Here is a 27,870-nt window from a genome sequence, read left to right as displayed (position 1 = left end):
GCGATAGTGTATTACGGCCTTAAGAGCCAACAGGAGTGGTCATTTCTCCATACAAACGTAGTCCTCGTTTTCCTCCGTGGTTTTTGAAGCTAGAGCAATGATTTTTTCAACACAGATTAATATTGTCAATATCTGTGTCGGACCGTTTTGCTTTTTTTTATATTTTTGTTTTTTAAGGCGCTAGAGCCCTTCAAAAATGGCCAAAATGGCCTAATTGACTATGCCGCAATGAGAGGCGTGGTATTCAAAACTGATATCAATTAGCCAAAAAAGCAAAACGGTCCGACACAGATAATTTCATAATCATTTAGATTTCCAAATTTGGTTACGATTGGTTAAGTTTTGGAGGAGGAAAAAGAGGACTACGAAACCTCGATTTCTGTCATTTTTACGCAGGATTTTTCGCCTCAGCTGCAGTTGTCCCTATCGCACTAATTTTAGGGGCGGAGTCAAGTTTCTAAATACGTACACAGCCAGAAAAGTGATGGGCAATAGTCGACATTTAATGTCGATAATCTAGTGATGTAAGAAGTTATCGATAAACCGTCTTGTGTGAAAATATCTAGATCCTCCTAAGACACAAGGGGTTTTGCGTTGAGAGGGAACACATTTTTGTAGTTACATAGGTACAATCTATTTTGAACTTTTTGATTCTAATATTTCAAATTAGAAATCAAAATCAAAAATATTTTATTGCATGGTTATGGGTTTACAAAATTTTTAGGTACAGTCACGCTCCGTAATTGTCGAGCAATTTAAGGTCCTAGCTAGATAGGGAATGCAATCTCGCACCAAGATAGGCGATTCGAGATCTCGCACGAAAAATCCGAATCGAGATTGGGTGTTTCGAGATCTCGACAGTCAGATTTTCGGGATCGAGATTAATATCTCGACGAGATCGAATTTGACAAAGTAACTAAAAATGTGTTATTTTAATCAATAATCTCTAAGAATTCCATAGATATAGACATCGTAAAATCGGGCGTATCGAGATATTCCTAGGAATATAATGAAACGCCGACATTTCATGATCTGCCTAGCGAACACCAGCCATTTTGCGCAAATCTCAAGGTGTGATATTCTGATATTCCTATAGTCTATAGGCAAATTAAACAAAAGTCGTCTCCTTCACGATTTTCGTCGACATCTCTTCTAAATACCTAAAACTGGTATGGACGTGCTCCTCGTGGTCTCCAGAATATGAATAAACCGGTTTTTATTTTATGGAGGGGGGGCGGGGACGTGTCGAAAAAAAGGAAGGAAAAAGTGGGCGGCCGACCAGCATTGATATTTGTTCACGTCTTTAGTCCTATGGGACCGATCGGTTCGTGTGAGATGTCGTTTGAAAGAGTATTAAACGTGCAATTATTGTTTTATAATAACCGTAGTCATGACTGTAGTCATTTACAAAATATTTAAAATATATGATTTTTTACCGTGCATGGATGGCATAAGTACTGACAAAACATGCGTCTAACTCAATAAATTGTAACTTTATCGCAATTAATGTTATTATAAAATATACGAAAAATTTCATTAGCTTTCCAAAAACATAAGTTTTATTGATGTATGATATTATACATATAACAAAGTAATGATGAATTTTGTCCCGTCACGTAAATGGCGGGCGACCGACCTCAACTGATCATTATTTCTCGGGTTCTATTTTACTGATCAATTGGTGATGATTAGAAACAATATTAAACATACTATAATTGGTTTCTAATAACCGTAGTCATAACTGTAGTCATTTACAAAATCATTGAAAATATGTATATGATTTCTCGATCAATTATTTTACAATGCGCCCGCTATGAAGCTAGGAATATCAAAGAATGCATTGCTCTGATGGATCTGCCGTCTCTTTCATAAGGAAGATCGTGATATGCCTGGGTTAATATTAGATCAGGAAATGGTGGCGTTTCATGATACGCCAAGGATTACGATTTTTCGATATGCCGCCGACATACTACTTATTTAAGGTACCTCATGTTATATTTTGAAAATAACAACAACAAATTAAATATTTAACATAAAATCAATTTTAATTTTTACTTTACTTCTATGAAATGCTATCGATGTTAAACCACTATTTACCTTTACTTAGAAACTGCGTAACAATAATAGAGCTAAAGCCGGACACATAATAGCACTGCCTGAACAACATGAATCTAAGGTCATATATTACTTAAAACAAAGTATTTCACTTTCAGTCTTGTTCGAGATCTCGAATATATTAATCGAGATCTCGACCGAGATTGCATATATCGTGATTTCCTGTCAACTAGGTTAAATTTCGAAAATACGTGCGAGATCTAGCGAGATCTCGAAATTGCGAGATCTAGATAGCATTCCCTAGTCCTAGCTGAATTGGTTGTTTCATACACTTACTCTTATTCTATAGAATGTCCAATCCTGCCTTACAAAGACGTTAATATTTATATTTGTCATGTCTATACTTCGTTTCTGAGCATTATTGAGAAAAAAAAAATACTTACTTGATACTAGTATTAACCACTAAGGGGTCATCTATTAATTACGTCACACGTTTAGGGGGCGGGAGGGGGTCAAGAAAATGTGACATATTGTGACATGGGGGAGGGGGGAGACATAAACTTTGTGACGTCACTTTAACTTCATCAGTAACCGAAAATTTATTTAAATTATTTAGTTCGCTGTACATTTAAATAACAAGTTTTTAAAACGAAAATGGTTTTTAATCGTTTAATTTTCTTTCCTAAGCAGTTTTGGGTTATAAAATTACTAATATTTATATCGTCAAAAATATTTTGATAAAATATTAATAATACTTAGGTGCTTACTTAATTCGATTTGGCGATTTCGTAGAAAAATGTGACGTCACACTAGGGGCAAACAAAGGGACAAACCCCTCCCGGTTTGCCAAATGTGACCAAGTGTGACAAGGGGGGGAGGGGTCAAAAAACTTAGAAATTGGTGTGACGTAATTAATGGATGACCCCTAAGTACATAAATAGGGTAATTCGCCAGTAACAGGCCACTATTAGTAACTGGCCACGCCAAACCAAAAATGAATTCTATTCACCTATAAATAGAATTCATTTTAGTATAAGGTGGCCAGTTATTGAAACCTTATACCTACTAAAATGAATTCTGTATAGAGGTGAATAGAATTCATTTTTAGTTTAGGGCGGCCAGTTACTGGCGAATTACCCTATTCGATATCGAGTTCCGTAAACGTAAGCCGGGTAAGTAAAAAAGTTCAATCGCAATAGGGTAATTCGTCAGTGGCCACCCCAAACCAAAAATTAATTACATTTATTCACCTATAAATAGAATTAATTTTAGTATAAAGTGGCCAGTTATTGAAGTTATTGAAACCTTATACTAAAATGAATTCTGTTTATAGGTGAATAGGATTCATTTTTAGTTTAGGGCGGCCAGTTATTAAAAGTGGCCAGTTACTGGCGAATTACCCTACTTAGTAGTAGCAGTAACAAAAAGTGGCAATGCAAATTGCAATCAGTGAGGTGCGCACCAGCGCGAGTACGGGCGCACCGCACGCGTCTGTGTGCGTGCATTACACATACAAATACAGTCTCTCACGCCGCGGTTACGCCCCGTCAGAGCGACGGGTATATTCAGCATGAAATCTCAAAATTGACTTTTAGCTCAGCTCCCGTTTCGTCTTAAGAAAAAAACGTGCCTCGGAAATCAAGATAAAGTCATTCTCGAATAGATGGCGCCATACCTTTGGCCTATTCTCGGCTAGATGGCATTGACACCGTTTGATATTTAACAATTTTAACACATATCAGTGAAAGAACATGGGTCAGTATGGAACAATAAAAATTAAACATCATTTATCTTAATTTATACATTTTCAATTTTACGGTTTTTTTAAGGTTTATTCGTGTGTCGATAGATGGCAGTAAATGTACAGTGACTACAAAACTTACTTTGGCAATAGCCCTCTATACTATCAATTCTCTTTGCTAATACTATTCGAGAAATGGGCCCCAGTAGGTAACTATACCGTGAGCTCGGGGCAGGCGCTGATGATGGCCACCAGGTCGTCGTCGTCCAAGTCCAGCGGCTCCAAGGACAGCGAGCGGAGCCGCGTGCCCCAGCGACACAGCGCCTCCGTCACGGAGCGCCCGCTCATGTCTACGACCAACGAACTAGAATAACTTTAGAAGCTCGACTTTGTAAAGCAGTTAGTCTAAATATTTTCTATCTAAGCTCATTGGAGCTGTCAAAAAATCCTATTCTTTATTGTCAACATGTGGATTACAGGCCTAAAATTATACACTCACCTTCACAGTCCCGAAACTCCAAGGTCCTCAAATCCTTGCAGCCCCGCAGTATAGCTTCCGCGGCCTCATCAGGCAGTCGGTACATCACCTCGAGGTGCTTCAAACAAGTCAAACGTGATAGAGGCTTATAATCATAGCAAGGCATCGTGTCTCTCTCATCATATATTTCTAGATATTCCAATTTGGGCATCTTATCCAGCACCGCTTGTATTCCTTTACTTATATCGGCAGACATATTGCTAAGGACCAACTTCTTCAACCCGTCAAGACGTTCGACAGCAGAGAATAAGTGCTCGGAATCGATATTATCACAGTCTTCTAAGGCAAGGGATTTTACGTTTGACAAATCTATAGTATTGAAAAAATCCCCTGTCACTCTCTGACAATTCCGTAATTCGAATTCTTCTAAGGCTTTGTCCGATATAAAATGGGAAATACAGTAGTCCGATACCTGTAAAAAATAAAAATAAAACATCTTGCGACTTTCCGAAACGATTTTCATGTTTTCATTTAAACTAGTGAGTGAATAAAACTCTGACGTCGTATACCTATACCCTTGGAGCAACACCGGCTTCCGAAGCCTACACCCCACTAGCCGAGCTGGCTACACGGGCCATTTTGTGCGCGAGGATTGCCTCACGCGTATGCTCGCTCTGTGTGGACCCGGCTATTCATATACATGTTATATACATGTTATAACAATAAACAAATAAACAAATTCACTTAGTTCCGTACAAAACTTTGTTCACGGAACACTTATGGGATCACTTTGGTCTTGCAAATAGGTTAAATGTTTTTTCCTTGATATTTGCAATTTACTAGTGCAATAATTAATTTATTAGTGCAGATTGTACTTAAGGCCTGGCACCCACTATCGGCAATTCGGCATGGCACGGCAAGGGATGCTTCGACATATTGCCGAGACTTTCTCAGGCATACCAAGATGTGCTAAGGAATGCCGAGGCATACCAAGGTGTCTTAGACATGCCAAGCCGAGCAGTTCTATGCATTTCTGAAGTACTATTTCTAGAGAAATGAATGAATAGGTAGAGCTACGTTGTGGCACAGGACTAACTACATTAAATTAAGTGGTAGCAAAAGTGATTACTTACATCACATGAAAAGAAGTACAGCCCTTGCAGGCACTTGAAGTCCATGTTCAGATTGTATGGGAACCGTTCTAATAAACCACAGCAGCTACAACCATTATGCAAGCTTTCAAGCTGCAATATTATAATTTTATAATACATGTTATAACAATAAATAAATATCCGTCACCATCCCCCATGATGAGAATCTCGTGAAGGCCGAGAAGGACAAGTCCAGCAAGTACCTAGACTTAGCTCACGAGATAACCGCCATGTGGGAATTGTTTGTAAGTGTTTTTATATTTTACTTTTATATCCATATTATAATTAACCTAACTTAAGAAGAAAAATAAATAAAGAAATAAATAAAAAAACAGGGCAATTTGTACCATCGCCCACACTGTTATAGTCTGTCCGCCTTTAAATGCGCCATAGTAAATCTATGGTGAACTTTATCTTAGAAATTGGACAGGCTATAACTAACTGACAGTTTGTAAACCTTATTACAAAAGCCATAAGGTACACCAATGGACAGTAAAGAGTGTTGCTGTTTGTCTGTTTGTTACACATAGTAAGCTTAGTATCTACTAAGGTTGTAGGTAGGTAACAGATGATACTATATAGTTATACCTATATAGTTTTTACTAATAAACACAAATAAATGCCCTTACCAGGATTCAAAGGGACTGTTGAATACTTTGATATATAATTATATTATTTCATTGAAACTGTATAAATCAGGGGTCACCAATTAGTTTCTTCAGGGGTCCAGTTCTTAAAAAATAATGACCATGCGGTCCATTTCTACTCGAGTTTTTTTTTAAAGATCCGGACAGTGGTCCGTCATTTGGTGACCCCTTGTATAAATACTTACCGTCAGACTTTCCAAATTAGGACAGTTTTCTCTAATTCTTATTAAACTTTCCAAATTTTGGCAGTAAGTGGCCACAACTGATGGGCCAAGTTTGTTGATCCACATGTCAAATGACTTGAAGTCAAGTTCATACACAGAGTGAGAAAGTTTCAAAACACAAGCATTTGGATTTGTCTTCTTGGCTTTATCATGGTTATCTAATATACTTATATGAATTCCTGAAAAGATAAATTTTATACATAAACCCTTTTTTATGATATAAGAATCAAACAAGCAGACAAATTGCCTGATAGTAAGGCAAGTTGATGGATGGCAAGGGGTTGTAAGTGTATTTAAAATGGGAGTACTCTTTTCTTGAATAAATAAATAATATAGGACATTTTTACCCAGATCGACCTAGTCCTCCACCAACTAGGCTAGGAGGCTGTTTGGCCGAGGAGGAGATTTGAAGGGCTTTTCTATTTATTATACAACAAGTTGCATAATCCTAATAAATAACTCTATGTAGTCAAGTTGTACATCACTTAATGACACATGTGCATGGGTAAAATATATCTAACCAAAGAATATCCAAAGACCATGGCAGGACCAAAGAGTCCTAAATATTATTAATTCACCTTGTAAGTACCACAGAACCATTCTCTGCCATTGCCGGATGGTGCTCTCCGTCCGAATGATGTCCCGGACAGGTACATATTGCAGTACAGCACGCCAGCAATCTTCATTTAGGTAATCCAGTATTGTCTGATCATTATTTGTCTGTGCTTCTAACATCTGCAATTAAAAATACTAGAAAAGTAAAGCATAATAATCTTTAACATACTTTTACTAACAATGTAATGAAAAAAACTAACCAAATTTATTATTTTTGCACACAGGAACCAATCCACACGAAATCTCCATTCAAATTTTTACTACACGCTTTAACGTTAAGGTGCAATTTTCAAAATATTAAATTTTTAAGGACAACTTTAATCAGTGATTAATAATCACAGTAGCGCAATAAAGTTGTATTATAGACCTATTGGAATTAAGGGGTGCAAAATATAGAAATAACAATAAGAGAACAAGCAGATACGGCACGGGAGATGATTGTTTTGTCTTGGATCAAATAAAACAGCATACACCGTGGATACCATAACCATTTCACAATCTTATAAGACTTACGTTCACTTGAAGGTATGTAATTATTGATCGAGCTGGCTCAACTACTTATATAAAACGCTAAACTCTAATAATACACCTAGACCGAAATTAAACTTTACTCTAAAACTCTGAAGTAAACAAACCCGTAACAGTCATTTTGCTTGACATTGACACTTCATTGCAGTGTTGCCAGGTGAAGGAATCTCTCTCTGAGTAGTCTGAGTGGCAGGCAAAGAATATAATACTCACTAGGAAGTGGTAGGTCATATTATATAGATAGATGGTCAAGCAAATCTCGTCAGTAGAAAAAGGCGCGAAATTCAAATTTCCTATGAGACGATATCCCTTCGCGCCTACATTTTTAAATTTGCCACCTTTTTCTACTGACAAGATCTGCTTGACCATCTATATATTATATTACTCTTTGGGGAGGTCTCTTTGAGTAGTTTTTATTATATTCCTTTTTTATTTTAGATATATTTGGGGTTGTTAGTTTTAATTTAGTATTATTTATAGATGTATTTAGTTCATAAGTTATTAATTTGTCACTCTTTGATGGTAGGTTTACCTAATACACTTTGGGAGGTTAACCCACTGGTTAACCCTGGCCGCACACGTTCGCATTCGGTTTCCGTATGGAATGACAGCTGAGAACGAGACGCATTTCTTATTTTTGCAATTAAGAAATCGTAGCTCAAGGCAATAAAAATCCCTCAAAAGGTCCTGTTGGTTTTAACCTCATTGCCGAATAAGATATATCTCTCTCTCGCTCTCACTTAGGGGTGCGGCGCACCAAGGTCGCGATGCGGTGCTGTAGTGTGTTACGGCTTTAAATATTGTACCGTATTTTGCCCTCCTACTTAAACCATATTATGGAGGTATCTCAAAGAAAAATGAGTCAAACAAAATTATTTTTCTGATAAAATAAATATTATTGTAAGATTATTTAAGGTCACAATAATAACTCTATATCCAGGTCTTCATACTCCGACTTGAACTGATCATACTCCTCGCACATTTGTGCCTGTAAAGATAAAAAAAAACAATCATTAGCTATATAATGTAACAGTTAACTTACATAGACTCTCCGTACACGGCGGGAAGAAGTTGATATCTCTCGGGAAAAAATAGAAGAAATTTGAACCTTATGCAATTTACTTTTAAATACAAATTTCTTCGGTAGAGTATCTCTAGTTATCAAGTTCTTCCCACCGTGTACGGAACTAAACCTTGTATTTATATATGTGAGCCATTTAATTAAATTACCACGGATCAATAATTTAATAGCGCCATCTAGGGAGCTCTTAAAACGTAACGTTAAAAGTAGGTACAAGATTACAAATTACAACTACAGCTTGGCAAAAAAGAGTAGAAATTTAAAAGTGGCAACACTGTAGTGTCGTCCCTTTCAAACCAATCAATATAAAGGCCCCCATTCACACTCCTACCTTGTAGTCCGCCTCGTTGGGTAGGATTGTGTATGGGGGTTGCGGACTACGTGCCGTCCTACAACACCCAAGTAGGATGCCGCTTGGGTCCTACAAATCCTACAAGCCCCGCCCACCGCTGTAGTCCGCCGCGTAGGATTGTGTGTGGGTTGTCGTCCTACGTTGCGGACTACCGTGTTTGACGTATGACAACAGTGCGCGCCATTTTTTTGAAATTTATAAAGAAAATCGCTTTGTGGGACCAAAAATCACCCAATCACTCCAACAAGCAATGGAGGAATAGGCATTGCAACAATTATTACCAATACTTAAGAAATATGGCGCTCTTTGGCGAATTTTTAGCAGTTTCTTTTCCCACACTCTTTTATTTTTATCCAATAACAAGGAAATACATAGCAGAAGAGCTATTTTCTTTTTTTTTTAATTACACGTAACATTTTCAAGAGTAAGTAGACCGACACTTGTGAGAAACGAAGCACTACTGATGATGGACGGCAAAACAGTACCGTGTGTGAGCTATTTCTTGCTCCGTAGTCCTGCAAGGCAACCTACAACGCAGGAGGGTGTGTGAGCTATATCCTACGCCGTAGTCCTGCGAGGCGGACTACAAGGTAGGAGTGTGAATGGGGGGCTTAAGAAAACGGGACGACACTACAGTGTTGCCACTTTTTAATTTCTACTCTTTTTTGCCAAGCTGTACCTGATGGCCGGCAATTTCTTATACCTATCCCGATCTTAGAACTAGGAATTAAGTTAGTATTCCTTTATATTTTAGCATTTTTTCTCTCTTAAGTATCTTTGTTTTACACTTTTTATAATTACTATTCAGAAGACCGTAACAATGGCAACGAGTAACAAGATAAACTTGATTCACCCATTTATAAATTAATAATATCTGGGACACCGGAGCATTGCTCCGAAAACACATAAAATCTGAAAAACGCAAATTTCATCGAAATCGTTAGAGCCTGAACTTGGCTGGACCTTTGAGCCGTTTCCGAAATCCCCGAAATATATATATATATATATATATATATATATATTTCGGGGATATATATATTTCAGCCAAGTTCAAAGAAAAAAGCGGCCAAGTGCGAGTCGGACTCGCCCATGAAGGGTTCCGTAACAGCAAGTAACATAATAAAATTGCGGTTTACGGTTTATGACGTATTAAAAAAAAAACTACTCACCAAATCTTGTTCAAACCAATTTTCGGTGGAAGTTTGCATGGTAATGTACATCATATATTTTTTATAGTTTTATCATACTCTTATTTTAGAAGTTACAGGGGGGGGGGGGGCACACACATTTACCACTTTGGAAGTGTCTCTCGCGCAAACTATTCAGTTTAGAAGAAAATGATATTAGAAACCTCAATATCATTTTTGAAGACCTATCCATAGACACCCCACACGTATGGGGTTGATGGAAAAAAAAATTTTGAGTTTCAGTTCTATGTATGGGGAACCCTAAAAATTCTATGGTTTTTTTTTCTATTTTTGTATGAAAATCTTAATGCGGTTCACAGAATACATCTTCTTACCAAGTTTCTTATAGTTTCGGAAAAAAGTGGCTGTGACATACGGACGGACAGACAGACAGACAGACAGACATGACGAATCTATAAGGGTTCCGTTTTTTGCCATTCGGCTACGGAACCCTAAAAAGGAACTGGCGACGCAGCAACAGCAACCGTGTGTAATACTAATATTACATATAAATAAACAAGAATTGCTCGTTTAAAGGTATTAGATCATACAAGTGGCGTACCAATCGAACCTCATCCGACATAAGGCTGTCTATCTGGAGGCGCAGACGCACGCCGGGCCGCGCCGCGTGGCGTGCCTCCGACGCGAGCTCCGGCAGGTTGGGCGTCAAACACTGCGACTTCATCAACTCCAACGACTACATGTAATATACAAGTGGCGTACCAGTCGAACCTCATCAGACATAAGGCTGTAGTCTATCTGGAGCCGCAGCCGCACGCCGGGCCGCGCCGCGTGGCGTGCCTCCGACGCGAGCTCCGGCAGGTTGGGCGTCAAACACTGCGACTTCATCAACTCCAACGACTACATGTAATATACAAGTGGCGTACCAGTCGAACCTCATCAGACATAAGGCTGTAGTCTATCTGGAGCCGCAGCCGCACGCCGGGCCGCACCGCGTGGCGTGACTCCGACGCGAGCTCCGGCAGGTTGGGCGTCAAATACTGCGACTCCATCAACTCCAACGACTGCACGTAACATCATACTTAGCCCCCATTCGCAGGGCAGATTTTTCAACGCGCGTTAAAAAAGCGCTTGAATCTGTCCACACTCTAAATTCGACCAAGGCTTAAAGTGGAAAATCCAACAACGCTTGGTAAAAAGCGTCACCGCTTGTCGTGTGAATACATACATGGCTATCCATTAGTGTCATTCAAACGCTTTTTTAACCTTTTGGCCGCCGGACCTAGTCCGCAAAGACGCTCACTCACACGCCAGAGCAAATTTTAAGTAAACAACTAATAAAAAGTTTAGGGATTGCAAATAGTGATATCGATATTTACAATATTATGGTAAAAATCTTTTTAATTTAGCTTTGTTCTTATCCTGTTTTAATTTCATTCCAAATTGCCAAAATTAAACATATGCTTTACACCCGAAAATGTTTAAAATATAGGTATTTAACATAAAAAACAACCACTAAACAATGTCGATTCAAGTCGTGATATCGCCGCACTAGGCTGTACGAGAAGTCTTTTATACAAGACAACGGCGCCCATGGACTGCCCGCAATGCAGACCGACAAGGACTGTTTCCGCGCGGATCAAGTAATAATAGTCTCTAGGTCAACGGCGTAAGCGCTTGTCGGTACGTAAACTTTATTGGCGTAACGTTAAAGCTGCGCATCATGTGTCGATAAAGTCTATATACCGGAACTGTTTTAGTGAAAATTACACGTGGGTTGAATTTTTAATGAGTGAAGATATTATTCCGGAATTAGAATCTATCATTATAATTTACATTAATCTATAGGTAAACTCTTATCAAAAAAACGTTCAACGACTTGTTATAAAAAAATTACACATTAACTTCAATGTTATAACAAAAAAAGTAAAGTCTGATAAACAGGTATGTCCCTGTACCACACTTGTGCGAAGCGGTCGCTGCGGTGTATCCCTTCCCACTAAGCTATAAAATAACATCATTTTTTTTTTATCTCTTCTGCAATTAAATAGTCCACAATCTACAATGGCAAATTTACTTGTCTGACTCTACTTTATAGAGCTAAAGAAGCTACCTGAACTTTAAATATAGTTATGCCTACCTGACTCTCGTTCTACGTATTCTAGTAAGTAGTTACCTACTATTCGTTGAAAAAAATTGGCGATTAACAAGTGTTCAAATACTTAGATAAAAACATATTTCTGACTTTATATTTACTTTAAAAATTCCCATATCGAGTTAACATTCCCATCCCTAGCTGTCTTTTATACAAGACAACGGCGACGAGGAACATGAAAAATGTTGAAAATTGGAGCAATTTTTTTAAATGCCTTATTACAAAAGAAGGGATTTATATAGCGGCTTAAAAAGCAAATAAATGAAAAAACAAAGACCTTAAATATGAACACGAGTGTAAATGAAATTGCAATTGTTATTATTTTCACATTAACTCAGTGGTTGAATTTGTGTCTTGTATACAAGACGACGGCGCCAGCATATCGTTCTATCGTTGTCTTCTATACCGGACAACGGCGGTCAAAGGGTTAATGCGCGTTGAAAAAGCTGTCGTGCGTATGGGGGCTAACATCATACTTATGTGACATTTTGTAGGCAAACTTTAGGTAAAAGTCACAGACAAGACATCCTCCAGACTGAGCAAGTGAGGATAGTAGCGCTACCCCCTCTGCCACAACTATATACGGTAGTTTTACTCCATTTTCGAGTCAAAGTGTCTTTGTGTGACGCCCGTGCCTTTGAACGGACCAATCACGGCACGGGACTCGCTCACCTCGTCCCCCGCACCCTAATATTTATGGCAGCATCGGTTTCATGAAATAATTGCTCTAAACTCCGTCTTTCGGATTCCTAGTCTATGGTAAAAGTAGAATCCGTCTAGGCTGGCAGCTATAGCGATGCTAATAAGCACGAAGAATTGCTACACAGAAGCCACTGTGCGAGCGGGACAGCAGCATAATGCTGTCCCCTTCGAGCAACACCGGCTTCCGACACGTCGGAAGGGAGGGGCCCAAGCGATATCTCACCGTACAAATCTTTCTGCTATTTTTCGCGGGGGGAAGGTGCACACAGTCGCACTTCTCACACACTTACATACAAAATCCAATCAGAGGCCCTACCGCGAACCACGTTCGACGTGTTGCCTCTCTATGGCACTTGTAAATTCATACGTAAGTGTGACAGGGAGGCAACACGTCAAACGTGTTTCGCGGTAGGCCCTCTGTAATGACGACACGAATACATAGAAAATGACACACGTCAAAGACAAATCTTGCAAACCTCGTTCTCTTTTTGTGTACGGACGAGTGACTAGTGTCACAACACGCACACTAACACATTTTTATTGAAGTATGTCATTGTATTCTGAGAGATGAGAAGTCGGATTTGTCGCTCGACCGATCCGCAATTTGTACTGAGCGAGCAAAATCGATAAATCCAACAAATACTTGAGACTAAACTATAATAATTGTATTTAAATGTAATTAAACGTATGATATGTAAAAAAAAATATTACATGTGAAATGTAACACTTTCTTTTTGTAAATTTGATGTCCCCGACCTCTTTTTATAGCAAAAAACCGAGCAAACAGGCATTTTTGTGCAGCAGTGTTCACGCGCGCGTCTGGACTCGGTCTCGTGAAAAATCCAAGTGCAACTAGTTTTATTACCCGCGCTAGATTAAATTGACGCGCGAATCCAAGGGGCCAACGTTTTCTGTTCTCTTTCACGACGCAGCAACTAGTATCATTTCTCTCTCCTCGCTCTTTTAAAATGCCGTTTGTCAAAAAAGGACAACCATACTGTTGACAAGGTGGACTTCAAATCAAGTGTTGCCTTTCTTGATGCGCCCAGGCTGTGTATGTGTGCGTAAAAGCGTATATGTGTGCTCTTTTAGGGATGTGAAAAGTCGATATTAATCATGTTATATATCGATAAACGCTACACAGCGGAACGAAATAGCGATTAATTGAAGCTTCAATATCTTCGTTAAACATAAACATAATTGAAATGCTAATGGATAATGAATATATTATAATATAATAATATAATTCAATTATTGCGGAACACCTATTTGAGGAGGTATTTATGTATTTTAATTAAATATCTGAACTTTCCCTTGGTTCCCTGCTGGGGCGTGACTATAAAATTGTGATCTGATAACCACAATAAAGAATAAAAGCGTTTTTGGTCATTTTAGGTATCGTTAAGCCTTTGAAGTAAAATTAAAATTGCAAGAAATGTCGATAGTTTTTCGATATGACTTTATCGACATGGCTACAGCAACGTGGGCCTCATTGTTCATCGTACACTAAACAAAAGTGGCAACAGTGACAGCTCGCTAAGACACCGTCTTTATATATTATTAAGTCTATGCGCGAATCTATGTACCTCGGCAGAGGGGAAATAGTGCGAATGCCGCCTCCCTTCCGTGTTGCTCGAAGGCTGTCCCGCTTGCACTGGCACTGACCGCCGGTTTCATGGACGGGACAACGATATTTTACGCTCGTCCGATGGAAGTACGTACCGGCGGTTCAATGAACGAGATTCTTTTTGCTTACCGCCCTGTTACTTTAACTTTGCATTTTTTTATCTGTTGAAATGGAAGGAACTCATATTTCTGAGTAAGTAAAAACATAAAATTCACAGAAAATTTCACATTTAAGGATGACATTATTTTAAAAAACCGGGCAAGTGCGAGTCGGACTCGCGCACGAAGGGTTCGGTACCATAATGCAAACAAAAAACAAAAAAAAAAGCAAAAAAAAACGGTCACCCATCCAAGTACTGACCACTCCCGACGTTGCTTAACTTCGGTCAAAAATCACGTTTGTTGTATGGGAGCCCCACTTAAATCTATATTTTATTCTGTTTTTAGAATTTGTTGTTATAGCGGCAACAGAAATACATCATCTGTGAAAATTTCAACTGTCTAGCTATCACGGTTCGTGAGATACAGCCTGGTGACAGACGGACGGACGGACGGACGGACAGCGAAGTCTTAGTAATAGGGTCCCGTTTTACCCTTTGGGTACGGAACCCTAAAAATGTTCTGGCAACACTAACCATAAGCTCGGGGCATCCTCTGATGATGGTGACCACATCTTCGTCATCCAATCCCTCGAAGCCTTCGAGGGTCAGCGAGCGGAGCCGCGAGCCCCAGCGGCACACAGACGCAGCCACGGAGCACCCGGTCATGGCTGAAAATCATCGCTCACATTAAGGCATTACCAGGACAATCAAATTGCCAATTTGATCAGAAATTAAAATGGAGTCAATGTCATATAGCGACACGCATAAAATTTTATCGCGATTAATGGTGATAGTTGAAATTCAAAAATACCTTGATTATAATATATGTACTAGCGTCAGAAATCGGTATTTTGGCGTTTACCCCGAACGCTTCATTTGATCGGTCACTACATCACAATCTTTCACTCGAAACAAATGCGATCGGCGTTAACCCGTCATATGCGGCCTGTCAAATATAATCATTGAAAAAGTGACCTTGACATTTAAAACAATAGATTTAAATTCACACGCACGGATCCGTATCTAAAGCATACGAGGGGCATCTTTGAATTTCATTTAGACGTCATATAAATGAAATTCAATATTACATTTATTGTTTGGTGCGGACGCAAAAATGAAATTCAAAAACATCTGTATCTGAGATTGTCAATCAAATTGCCAATTTATGATCAAATTGGCAGTTTGATTTTCCCGCCTGGATGTTGATTGCCTTTAGCATCCATAAAAAATATAAACGCTCACCTGCACAACCTGAGAAGTGCAGGCTAGTTAACTCCTTGCAGTTCTGCAATATAGCTTCTACACCCTCATCGGGCACTTGTAACGACACCAAGAGATGCTGCAAACGTGTCAGACGCGACAGAGGCCCATAATCATGGCAAGTCATTTTATCATGATAATTGTTTATTTCTAGATATTCTAATTTAGGCATCCCATCCAGCATATATTGTATTTCTTCTTGGACTTCCAATGTTCTATATTTTATATGGTTTACTATCAAGCTCGTCAACTCGCCAAGGTCGGCGCAAATCAAGTGCTCCAAATCGAAATTATAGCATGAAAGTAAGGCAAGGGATTTTAAGCTTGACAGGTTTATAGTATTTAAAAAATCCCCTGTCACTTTTGGACAATGACGAATGTCTAAATCTTCTAATGCTTTATCGGCTATAAATTGGTTGATGCAGTTGTCTGTTACCTGTAACAAATAGTAAGTAGGTAAGAAATACACAGATAATGTATGTAGTAAGATACATTAGGTCGGAACCCCACTGCTGCGCAGGCTAGTCTGGCCAGGGCCGTCTTAGACTATGCTGGTGCCCTTGGGCACATAAGAATTTGGGGACCTTTTGGAAAGTAAAGAAAGCAAATTAAACTAATTTTTTTCTACAATGATCTTCTATTTAATATTTTAAACTTTCGCGTTTTGAATACATATTAACTCACATTATAAACGGGTCTAACGCGAATTATATTCAATTACCTTTATTTACCGACGTTTCGACACAGGTTTCACTGGTCGTGGTCGCGGCTGACTGATTGTCCCAGCAAAATGTCAAAACAGAGATTTGTGCATCTACCCGACGAAAAGTGTATGGAAAAGTTTGGGGTAGACATCACATTTTCAAACCACCCACCACACATAATGTTAATTATTGTCAATAGTCCGACACGCAACACTCACAATATCCACGCACCCGTTCGAAGATAGATCCTTTGGCTTTAGCTTCTGTATCACTGGTTCCCAAGTTGGCGATAAGTTGAAACCATCCTCCCTATTAAAATTCCTGGGGTGTTTCTTGATTTCAATTGCTTCTCGCACAACTCGAGGATAATAATGGCGTTCAGTGGAGACAACTTTTGGTCTATGCAACTCAATCCAGTGATTTGTGCCAGATGTAAGAAGATGTTCGGCGATTGCGGATTTGTGTAATTGGCGATTTTTAACTGCCGCTATGTGCTCTTTCACCCTCTCTTGCACGCTCCGTTACTTTTCCATACACTTTTCGTCGGGTAGATGCACAAATCTCTGTTTTGACATTTTGCTGGGACAATCAGTCAGCCGCGACCACGACCAGTGAAACCTGTGTCGAAACGTCGGTAAATAAAGGTAATTGAATATAATTCGCGTTAGACCCGTTTATAATGTAAGTTAATATGATCTTCTATTTATTATGGGTAATCAAATTTACTGTTACTGTCTGTCCTTCGGGGCCCCCTGAGGGTGGGGGCCCCTGGGCACAGACCCCGTGCGCACTTATGGTAAAGACGGTACTGAGTCTGGCCAGTCAGGCTAGGGTTTTTATACAAACATGCATAGCTCGACTGTGCGCGGCAGTGGGATTCCTTTTTATGTATTTACCTACTTACAACATTTATTTAGACCTACAAACTTTATTAAAATAGAGACATACTTACACAACAGTTATTGAAACATAGCCCGTTCAAGCTCTTGAAGTCCTTATTCAGATTGTAGGGAAACACTCCTGACCCACAGCTGTCAGGCAGATCGTGAAACTGTAATATTAAGATTTATTTAGTTAATATTGTGAGGGGGAAGATGGAGGGCCTCACAGGGATGAAGGTAGGTAATCAAAGTCGGGAACCAGGGCGACGATGGGTATTTATTATTTAAATAAAAAGGCACAATATGTGCCTTGACGATAATGTAGGTGTCTGGAAGGTGTGCAGGGTCACTAGAAGAGCACTTAGTACCGCACAGCACTTATATAAACGTTACACTGAATAAAATGATACTATTAGGCTTTAAGACGTATTTTACTAACTTATGAAGTACAGTCGGTTTAATAAAATGTGATGTTTATTGATCGACGTATGTGATCAAACTGAAAATAAAAATCATAGAATGGAATTTGGAATAGGATTTGAATTTCAAAAGGGAATTTAGAATTTGTATGGTGCCAGAATTAGTATGAAGGTTGATAGTGTAACGTTTTGTTATACGCACCGTTACAAATATTAGTCTAAATAACCGATTTGCAAGACCGAAGTGATCCCATACGTCATTTAATTGCTTTTAAAACGCTTTGTAAAACTCAGTAACTATTACTTATGAAAGCAGAAGAATATAAATGATTTTATTAGATTCATAATTATTACATATTTGCCGTGACGTGTTTTTCTATTAAAAGACACATCAAGATTGTGTACCTTTTTTCTAATGCTAAAAAAATGAATATAGATTAGTTCACATGACATGGGTAACATTGGGTACTTAAATAAATACATACAAATAGGCTTTCCAATTTAGGGCAGTTCTCTCTAATTATTTTCAAAGTTTCCAAACTATAGCAGTCAGTAGCCACTACTGAAGAGCCTAGTTTGTTAGTCCACATCGCAAATGACTCATATGCTTGTTTCTGCAGATTTAATCTAGTATAATTTGAATGTCTCTTGGGAGTCTTGGGTTTATAGAAATCATATGTTTCTATAACAGCTAAACAAACTCCTGAAAAAGATATAATTTATAGTTAGTTGACAGTTAACACAGGCAGTATATCCCCATAGTTCAATTCTAAGTCAACCCTAGAATTAAAGTATAGTAAAGCCCTAATCCAGTGATAAATTGATCATTGTTATCTGGACAGTCTCAGTCATAATGAAGAAAACAACTTTTCTAGTCATTTTTTTTTTAATTCCTTTCAAAGTTTCTTCCCCAACTAAGAGTGACTTTGAAATGAAGAGAAGAGATAGATACTTAGTTATTGTTTTAGCTACTGGTGATTTATATTCTTACATTCATCAAAGTAATTTGCTAACAATATCTACAAAATGCATTAATTTATTTGCTAATTAAGTGATTTTTATAAGATAAAATTTTTGCTGATGATAATCTGGAAATCACTATAATCCTTTCAGTTCTGCTGAGAGGGACATAGACAGTTACATGTTGTTTCCCTGTCCACCTTCATAGCAAGATAGCAGAAAGTATCTGATGTACCTACAGATGTAGTATCTGTAGGGTTGCCATATGTCCTGTATATATGGGACTGTCACCATATTTAAGTATCACATCCCATATTTTTACTGGTCCCGTTTTTGTCCCATTTTTAGTGACCATGCTATAAGATTCATTTATTTATTAATAGCGCTCTAGAACAGGGCTAAACCCCAAACCCCAGCTCCAAACAGCAGCAACCAGATACACCCCCAGTTCAGTTCCGACTAATTATGACAACCCTAAGTATCTCTAATAGTTTCAATAATATTTCACCTCGCAAGTACTGCAGCAATCGTTTCTGCCAATGCCTGCTGGTGCCCTCTGTTCGGATAAGGTCCCGGACGGGCACATATTGTAGCACAGCACACCAGCAGTCATCATTGAGGTAATCCACTATTGTCCATTCATTATTTGTTTCTGCTACATCTGCTTCTAACATCTGAAATTAGATTTATTATTTAATATATAAAGATCAAAATTCAAACTACTGTAAGGTTCGGGGACAGCCAGAGTGTTTGGATGAAACAAAACGGAATAATGTGTGAATAATATTATAATTATAGAAAACTTACGTTCACGACTTGCAAAATGTAGGTATATAGTTGGCTGGACTGCTTATAATAAACACCGAACTTTTGTAATAAGTTATTCTGTAGTTATAAACACAAACACATAAATAACTTCAATTATTTTTCCCTATAACATTTTTTTAAGTAAACCAACAACTTCACAACTAAATATACGCTTGACATTGACTTTTGACACTTTTACAGTGGTACCACAAGTTGCATTCGTTGTGTTCCATCAGTTTCGTTGGACATATCTAGGGCTTGCAATATCGGATGGTCTCCAATTCCGGAACTGATTTTCGATATTGGATTCGAATTCCGGAATTCCGGAACTGGTTCCGGAATTAGGGGTTATCGTATTTTACTTATTTTTTTCTGTAAAATCCAACAAAAAATGTGAAATTCTGATACTTTACGTTTATCAAAGTTAATATTGTTTAAGAGAAATTTAATTTGAAGTACTACAGATAATGTCATCTCTTTTTTACCACCTTATTAAAATGGTTACTTTTATTCAATTCTATGAATCGCGGTATTTATTCGGGGAAAATTTAGTTGCTAGCAAACCATTCAATGGATAATTTTTTAAAATAGTTAAATATAACAGCTCTATAATCAGCCTACTCTTCGTAACATAGTACGTAGTGGTGTTGTTTAAGAAGTTGAAGGTCGAAATTTGGCTTTTTCCTTCCCAGATCCTAATTATGATTTAGAATATCATATATTATATGCTTCTACAGGATCCGAAATCGTTGATAGAGAAAACCTTCTATCTAAATCGAAGATTCGCTCATGTAGGATTGAGACTATTCTGACTATTCTAAGCAAGTAAAATCACTTTGCTTTTTTTTTATGCTTTATCAAACCGAAAAGTAAAATATACCCATACTATAGGTCACTGAATGACTAAGAGGCACTTATTAACAACAAAAAACATCAGTATAGTGTAGTTTCTTAACAATTTTCAATAATAAACGTATTAAAACCTGAAAAAAGTACTTAAATCCAATTCCGGAATTTTAGATATTCAGTTGTATCAATTCCGGAATTGTAATATCGGAAAATTTGTCCGAGATTCCGGAATTTCGAGATTCCGGAATTCCGGAATGCAAGCCATATCGCTAGAGACATATCGAGGAAAGAGATGCAAACCAAAACGCACCTAGCGTGTACCTCAGCGATCAGACGGGCGTACCGTACCCCGACTTTGGTCCGGTCCGAACATGGTCCGAGTCAATCTGCACACTACATTTCTAAACGAAAACTATCTGCCAAGGAAAAGAGAAACTACTAAAAATATTGTCATTCCCCTCACACTTGGAGAATACATATGATTTTATCTTTCTCACACTTTTGTAATGGCTACTCTAATCCAATCCCGCCCTTCCCCTCTTGTTCACGCCGGTTGGAAAGGAAGCTGAAACACGTGTTTTTATACTTTTCAGCAAAAATATCAAATTATTCCGAGAAAACTCCTTGATTTTCACTGGTAGTTAGTGTATTCGTTAAATCTGCATAAATACTACGTGTGCTTAATTGCGCCACATTGCAACATTGTGTTTGGATAAATTATATCAATCGTAAAATGACTGAAGAAAAAGTAGCTGATGTAGCCGCGGAGAGCAATGGAAAAGAGGAGAAAGAAGAAAATGGGGCGAAAACCGAGCCCATGGATGAAGCAGAACTGGAGAGCGCTATAATTCGGCAGGTCGAATATTATTTCGGTGAGTCACGTTTGCTTCAAATACACTCGTCACAACTATGATCTTGCAAAGGTTGGTTGCAGCTTCATAGGTTGCAAATTACAATGTAACCGCATTAAATTTATCGTTTGTTCAAGGATCTTTTATTACGAACATGATTTAGTTATGCAGTTTCAGTATATAGATATAGTTTACTGCGTGCTGAACATCGTTTTGGATTAGTAATATGAATATGTTTGTGTAAGACAGTACTGGAAGCAGCAATTGAGTGGAATATTTATACACGGTAATCATTGTATAGTATATGGACCTACCAAATTGTTCACAGCTCTAGTACAACCGAAAACTATACATACAGGGTGTCCCAGAATTCGACGTCAAGCCGTAAACGGATGATAGACCAAGTCATAACAGTTATCATATAATACAAAAAAAAAATCCAACTCATGTTCTTTAAAAATTATGGTCACTTTAAAAATTCACTAAAAAATCCACAGCCTGTAATTATTCAAGATTACACAATAATAAAAAAAATAGAATAAATTATGGAATTTGTAGTAACAAGAGTTAAAGAACCATTATAGGGTGTGGATTTTTTAGTGAATTTTTAAAGTGACCATAATTTTTAAAGAACATGAGTTGGATTTTTTTTTGTATTTTTATGATAACTGTTATGACTTGGTCTATCATCCGTTTACGGCTTGACGTCGAATTCTGGGACACCCTGTATAATGCCGGCTGTGCCGGCTGTGCATACTCGTTGAGAGCCTCTTGATGAGAGTCAGCACCACTCCGATTTGATCAGAGAAGCGCGGGACGAGAAAAGAACCGTATGTACACACTCATTCTCGGCCTGCCTCGGGGTCTTGACGAGTGTGTACAGCCCGCATAATGTTTCATCTTCACAACTGGACTTACTGCACTTGGTTAATAGGGTAATCTCTTGACAGATCACATGACCCACAAAAAAAAAGCAATTAACATATTATAACTCTGGATATGTAACATGTTTATCGCCAAAATGGTATACTACAACTACAAGCCATGTCCGGCCCTCGAGTATGCCAATTTTGGGCTGCAAAAGAAAACAAACTTCATATAATCTGATCTGCAAATAATAAGCAAAAGCCAAATTGTGGCCCATGGTTCAAAATGTTTTGAAATCCCCGGTTTATATGAATATCTGGGTCCACACAGATAGAGTATATGCATGAGGCAAAATCCTTGTGCACAAAACGGCCAGTGTAGACATGCTCGCTATGTGTGGACCCGGCTAATAGCAAGAACTGGGATCAACTTTGTGTCCCGCTTTTCAGGTGACCTCAACCTTCCACGTGACAAGTTCCTCCGCGAGCAGGTGAAGCTGGACGATGGCTGGATACCGTTTGAGATCCTCATCAAGTTCAACCGGCTCGCCAAGCTCACTACAGACCTGGAGCTCATCGCTAAGCTGCTGGGAAGGTCCAGAAGTGGTTTACTCGAGGTTAGTGGGCATTTTTTGTCTTATTAAAATAACACATGGTATTTTTAGGGTTCCGTACCTCAAAAAGAAAAAAAGCGGCCAAGTGCGAGTCGGACTCGCCCATGAAGGGTTCCGTACTTGCGAGTAACATAATAAAATTGCGGTTTACGATTTATGACGTATTAAAAAAAAAACTACTTACCAGATCTCGCTCAAACCAATTTTCGGTGGAAGTTTGCATGGGAAGTTTGGGGGGGGGAAACACATTTTACCACTTTGGAAGTGTCTCTCGCGCAAACTATTCAGTTTAGAAAAACCTCAATATCATTTTTGAATACCTATACCTATCCATAGACACCCCACACGTATGGGTTTGGTGAAAAAAAAAATTTTTGAGTTTCAGTTCTAAGTATGGGGAACCCCCAAAATTTATTGGACTAACATCTCTGAACAATGTAAACCTTCCAGATTTCAGAAGACAACAAGAAAGTCCGCAGAAGCCCCGACATGCCCCTCCCCGAGATGAACGAAGAGCGCCGTAAGGAAGTCCAGGGCCGCACGGTCTACGCCAAAGGTAAGCTTTGCAATGAGAGACATAAGATTGAGAATGGAAAGAAGTCTGGAGTCTAGTGACGTAGTATTGTGTATGTGGGGCAATCAGGCCCCAATTTTACTACCACGGGCCCGTTTCTCAAAAGTTTGTAACTTAATAAATAAATATTATAGGACATTCTTACACAGATTGACTAAATCTCACAGTAAGCTCAAGAAGGCTTGTGTTGTGGGTACTCAGACAACGATATATATAATACATATATAAATATGTACTTAAATATATAGAAAACAACCATGACTCAGAAACAAATATCTGTGTCATCACACAAACAAATGCCCTTACTGGGATTCGAACCCAGGACCGATGTATTTAAGTATTTATATATTATGTATATCATTGTCAGAGTACCCACTACATAAGCCTTCTTGAGCTTACCATGGGGCTTTGTCAATTGGTGTGAAAAATGTGTGTTTTATTTAATAGATAGCGGCCATGTTTTGTCTGCACATTAACTTAACATTAGCACATTATTTTGTGGATTACGAAAGTAATGTTTTTGTTTTAATTAAAGGTTTCCCCAAGGACGCTTTGCTGGATGATGTCTTGAAGTACTTCAAACAGTTTGAGGAGGTGGAGAATGTCATCATGAGGAGATACCAGGACAACAAGACTAAGAAGCGGCTGTTCAAGGGATCAGTGTTCGCCACATTCAAAACTAAAGAACAGGTACAATGACTTTTCTTTTACATATCAATTTAGTAAATTTTTATGTAGGATTCTTATAAAATGGTGACAAACTCATAATTATATCTAAGTACAAGCCCTTTTATCCTGAGTAAGAGACTAGAGTATATCTCTTAATACAAAGGTCTTTAACTCATTCCACTGTAGTCTGTCATGGGTAGGGCTGCCATCCGTCCCCGGATTTGTCCTACGTTGGAGGCCGACGGGAGGGTTTTTCAAAGTGTCCGGGAAAAACCCTTTTTGGACCCTTTTTTATGTGAGAAAACACCTTATTGAATTTAATTATTTACCGGCATTATTGTGTACAAAGTAGGTAAAAACCGTATAAATACACGTCCGGGCAAAAAATGCGATTTACGCCAAATGTCGGGGTTTTTTAAATCTTTCTCGGTGTTCGGCCGTTTTAGAGATGGCAGCCCTAGTCATGGGCCACTCTCCTCCACTTCGGGCCCGCCGTTAGCCTAAGTTCGTCCTCCCATAAGTTTAGGAGTCTACACTAAGATATGGACTTGCTTATTAATCCAAATTAGGGTTTCCTGACAAAATTCCTTTGCGAATATTTTTCCTGACGCTCATATCGGTGAGGGTGGGACGACGACGACTAACCGTAAGCGATATCTATGTATGCTTGATACATTGTTTAAATTTTAATATTGTACCTTTTTAGGTACTTCATAGAAAAGTCTGTTAATTCACTAAAACTCCAGACATTTTCGTATTCCGGCCGCATTCCTTTTTAAGCCCTGCATTTGTGGAAGAGCAGGGTTTTCTGTCACAAGCATATCTGTTGCTTAAAAGAAGATCCCAACCTATATTGTAGCAATACTTGTACAAAATCAATAAATATATATTTTTTTCATTCCTGACCAACTGCCAAAATTCCTGACATCTGGTAACCCTAACCGCAGGTCTGACAAGAGAAGTTTAACAGAAAATTACCATGTTCACAGGCGCAGAAGTTCCTGGATCAGAGCGAGGTGAAGTACGGCGAGAACGAGCTGATCAGGAAGTGGCAGGAGGCATACGTGGCTGAGAAGCAGGAGGAGTATGCCGCCAAGAAAGAGAAGAAGGACAAGAAGCCCAAGAATGTGGAACAGGTAATATATTTTATGAGACATGGAGCTCTGATGATGGAGACAGGAGGTGGCCATGGGAACTCTGTGATAAGACAACGCAAACTAATTGTGTTAGGAGTTGTTAAGCCGCGTCTCGACATCGCGCGGCCAACTGTTGAACATTGGCTCGCTAGAACGTGCCGCGCGTAGAACCATTTATTGTCGGTTTTTGGCCGCGCGGCAAAGGAGTGTTCGCGCGCAGTTGGGACGGACGGATATTTCAGTTGGCTCGTGCGGCCGCAGACATGGATAATGAAAAGTGTCGTACTTTAATTAAATTATACGGCACTAAACAGTTTCTATGGAACAGTAAATGTAGTGATTATCGGAACAGATCATTAGGAAGTGATGCATGGAATTAAAAAAATCGTAAAATTCTGATGTTATTGTTGTGAATTTTTTTACTGTATCGTCGGATCGCTTGCCGCGCGCGACTGCCGCGCTAAAGTGCAAGATGGTGCCAAAAATGGTTCGCGAGCCAAAATACAGATTTGCCGCAGCCGCCGCGCGATATCGAGATGCGGCTTTAGATTTGTCTCGATGGGTAATTAGTTGCCTGTAGAATGCCAAAAATAATATTTTGCCAAAAACTTGATACATTTGATTGTATCATCAATTTTTGTTTCAGATGCCTATTTCTACTTAGACTTGTGAACCCTCAGTATTAATTTATGATATGTTGTTGCAGGAGCCTCCTCAGGACGACCTCAAGTTGCCGGCCGGCACGGTGCTGCACATCGACCACGGGAACGACAAGCTGAAACGGGAGGACATCAAGGAAGGGTTCGCTAAGTTTGGTGGTGAGTGTCTAATGGCTCCTCTTCACGTTGGGCCAACGCCAACGCCAACGAGGGACGCAGCCATGCGGTAGAATGAGATAGCAATATCACTTGCTCCCTCTAACGCATAAATGCGTCCCTCGTTGGCGTTGGCGTTGGCCCAACGTGAAGAAGAGCCATAAGGATGGTATTCCACCTGTCCAATTTATTAGTCCAATGTCATTGCGTCTCACTCTCTCATTGAGCAAAATGTGAGACAAAATACATATTGGACAAGTGGATTGCCAACCTTAATTCAAAAATTCCGCAAGTGTCAAGTGTGTTTGAGTTCCGGTTTTTGTCTGTTATCATTTATTATTATCAATGTCTTCTTCTTATGAAGCATGCCTGTACTTGTTTGTATACCTGTAAGCAGAGACAAAAAAAATTGTTATAGTTGGAATTTTCTGAGGTGTTTTTAGTGGTGTTTAGTGAGGGCCCCGTTTTAGGGATTACTAAGACTCCACTGTCCGTCTGTCTGTCATGAATCGTGATAGCTAGACAGTTGAAATATTCACAGGTGATGTATTTCTGTTGCCGCTATAATAACAAGATTCATTAACAAGATTTTTTCGAAGATATCACTAGATATATAGATGGCAGATGTAGACAACTAGCAGTAAAATAAGAAAGACATTACATATACCTTGGAAACTACCCTCACTTTTTCTAATATATTGTTATTAACACCGAAACATATCTGTTTCAGAATACGAAATAGCGTACGTAGACTCAAATCTCGGCGACACGCAGGGCTGGGTACGATTCGCCAAAGAAAACGCCGCCAAAGAGATCTTCGAGAAAATCCCCGATGGAAAAATCACAGTTGCAGACACAGAAATAACAGTCAAACTCCTCGGGGAAGAGGAGGAGACCGCTTACCTGACGAAAACCATTGAACACATGAGGAAGAGAAGGTTCAATTATAAGAATAATAAGCACCATAATAAGGGGAGGAATTTCAAGGGGAAACAGGGGGGGAGGAAACGCAGGCAAGATCAACATGATGACGCGCCGGCGGCGAAAGTTAAAGCTGATGCCTAAATTAAATAGTACATTTTCAGAGTAGAAAGATAGGTAAGGTATAGCCGGTCAAACAACTTTCAGTAGAAAAAGGCGCGAAATTCAAATTTTCTAAGGGACGATTACCCATCGCCCCTACATTTTTTTCTACTGACGGAAATGGCTTGACAGTCTACTCTATACAGGTCGGTAGTAACTACCGACAGGGACGCAGCTATATAAACACGATAGAGATATCTGCATCTCACTTGTACGTATTGCTGCGTCTCTGTCGTCTGTTACGGGATGAAGTAAGGTGTGTAAAGCCTACCTCTGTCTATCTTTCAACTCTCTTTTCCAAGCGAATTTTCTTATACATTGTTTAATGTTCATAAAGTAATGTCGGATCTCAAATGTTATTATAAGTATTTTGAGATCAATAAGAGAAGCAATGTAATCGTTACATGCCAACGTATTTGTTATCTAAGCTAAGATGTTAAGATGACCTTTAAATGAAACTGAGTTTCTTTTATGTTTTAAATAAAATAACGTAATAAATGTTTTATATTTTTATTTTTTGTATAGTCCGACAAGAAATTGTAGAAATGTATTGAGGGCGCCACTTCGTAACTGTCACATTTTTGACGTAAAATGCTTAAACATGGCAACAATTTAGTATGGATATTTTTTAGTTCCATTTTATTGAATTTCTACTATTTTATGTCGCACTATACTTACTCCGGAATACCAAATCACTCCCAAACGGCCTCTACCCTCCTAAAAACGATTAAGTATACAAATATAGGCGCATTAATAAAAGTCTGCAGCGGATTTGATA

General features: G+C 38.8%; 3 protein-coding genes and 1 long non-coding RNA gene across 4 annotated transcripts; 1 reads left to right on the top strand and 3 right to left on the bottom strand.

Moving 5' to 3' along the window:
• Positions 1-4,009: 4,009 nt before the first annotated feature.
• Positions 4,010-7,664, bottom strand: LOC134663523 (uncharacterized). The gene is made up of 6 exons (XM_063519915.1): positions 7,425-7,664; positions 6,875-7,031; positions 6,258-6,475; positions 5,408-5,518; positions 4,296-4,746; positions 4,010-4,146 (listed from the first exon to the last, which is right to left on the bottom strand). Exons 2-6 carry the CDS (start codon positions 7,029-7,031, stop codon positions 4,010-4,012), a joined length of 1,074 nt encoding a protein of 357 aa, XP_063375985.1. The 5' UTR covers positions 7,425-7,664.
• Positions 7,665-10,165: 2,501 nt separating this feature from the next.
• On the bottom strand, positions 10,166-23,232 carry LOC134663546 (uncharacterized). The gene is made up of 2 exons (XR_010098152.1): positions 23,142-23,232; positions 10,166-10,244 (listed from the first exon to the last, which is right to left on the bottom strand). It is a non-coding gene; the product is annotated as an uncharacterized LOC134663546 (long non-coding RNA).
• LOC134663350 (F-box/LRR-repeat protein 2-like) lies at positions 10,744-19,780 on the bottom strand. The gene is made up of 8 exons (XM_063519713.1): positions 19,632-19,780; positions 19,337-19,489; positions 18,354-18,571; positions 17,521-17,619; positions 15,847-16,300; positions 15,139-15,272; positions 10,947-11,084; positions 10,744-10,896 (listed from the first exon to the last, which is right to left on the bottom strand). The coding sequence occupies exons 3-8, from the start codon at positions 18,456-18,458 to the stop codon at positions 10,744-10,746; spliced, it is 1,083 nt and encodes a 360-aa protein (XP_063375783.1). The 5' UTR covers positions 18,459-18,571; positions 19,337-19,489; positions 19,632-19,780.
• On the top strand, positions 21,039-27,597 carry LOC134663520 (la protein homolog). Its single transcript, XM_063519913.1, has 7 exons — positions 21,039-21,356; positions 22,652-22,818; positions 23,266-23,371; positions 23,925-24,079; positions 25,048-25,194; positions 25,901-26,012; positions 26,740-27,597. The coding sequence occupies exons 1-7, from the start codon at positions 21,218-21,220 to the stop codon at positions 27,072-27,074; spliced, it is 1,161 nt and encodes a 386-aa protein (XP_063375983.1). The 5' UTR covers positions 21,039-21,217; the 3' UTR covers positions 27,075-27,597.
• Positions 27,598-27,870: the final 273 nt, after the last annotated feature.

This window comes from Cydia fagiglandana, chromosome 4 (assembly GCF_963556715.1).
Source record: "Cydia fagiglandana chromosome 4, ilCydFagi1.1, whole genome shotgun sequence".
NCBI lineage: Eukaryota > Metazoa > Arthropoda > Insecta > Lepidoptera > Tortricidae > Cydia > Cydia fagiglandana.
This window is presented reverse-complemented; position numbering and strand designations above follow the sequence as displayed.

Excerpts from the sequence above, each read along its gene's own strand:
- LOC134663523 (XM_063519915.1), bottom strand. The coding sequence starts at position 7,031 with ATGTTAGAAGCACAGACAAATAATGATCAGACAATACTGGATTACCTA. Across the intron at positions 6,476-6,874 it reads GGTTCTGTGGTACTTACAAG|GAATTCATATAAGTATATTA; the intron begins GTGAATTAATAA and ends TTATCTTTTCAG. Across the intron at positions 5,519-6,257 it reads CTAATTTGGAAAGTCTGACG|CTTGAAAGCTTGCATAATGG; the intron begins GTAAGTATTTAT and ends ATAATATTGCAG.
- LOC134663520 (XM_063519913.1), top strand. The coding sequence starts at position 21,218 with ATGACTGAAGAAAAAGTAGCTGATGTAGCCGCGGAGAGCAATGGAAAA. Across the intron at positions 22,819-23,265 it reads CCAGAAGTGGTTTACTCGAG|ATTTCAGAAGACAACAAGAA; the intron begins GTTAGTGGGCAT and ends TAAACCTTCCAG. Across the intron at positions 25,195-25,900 it reads AGCCCAAGAATGTGGAACAG|GAGCCTCCTCAGGACGACCT; the intron begins GTAATATATTTT and ends ATGTTGTTGCAG.
- LOC134663350 (XM_063519713.1), bottom strand. The coding sequence starts at position 18,458 with ATGTGGACTAACAAACTAGGCTCTTCAGTAGTGGCTACTGACTGCTAT. Across the intron at positions 16,301-17,520 it reads TATGTTTCAATAACTGTTGT|GTAACAGACAACTGCATCAA; the intron begins GTAAGTATGTCT and ends TATTTGTTACAG. Across the intron at positions 15,273-15,846 it reads GCACTTCTCAGGTTGTGCAG|CCATGACCGGGTGCTCCGTG; the intron begins GTGAGCGTTTAT and ends GATGATTTTCAG.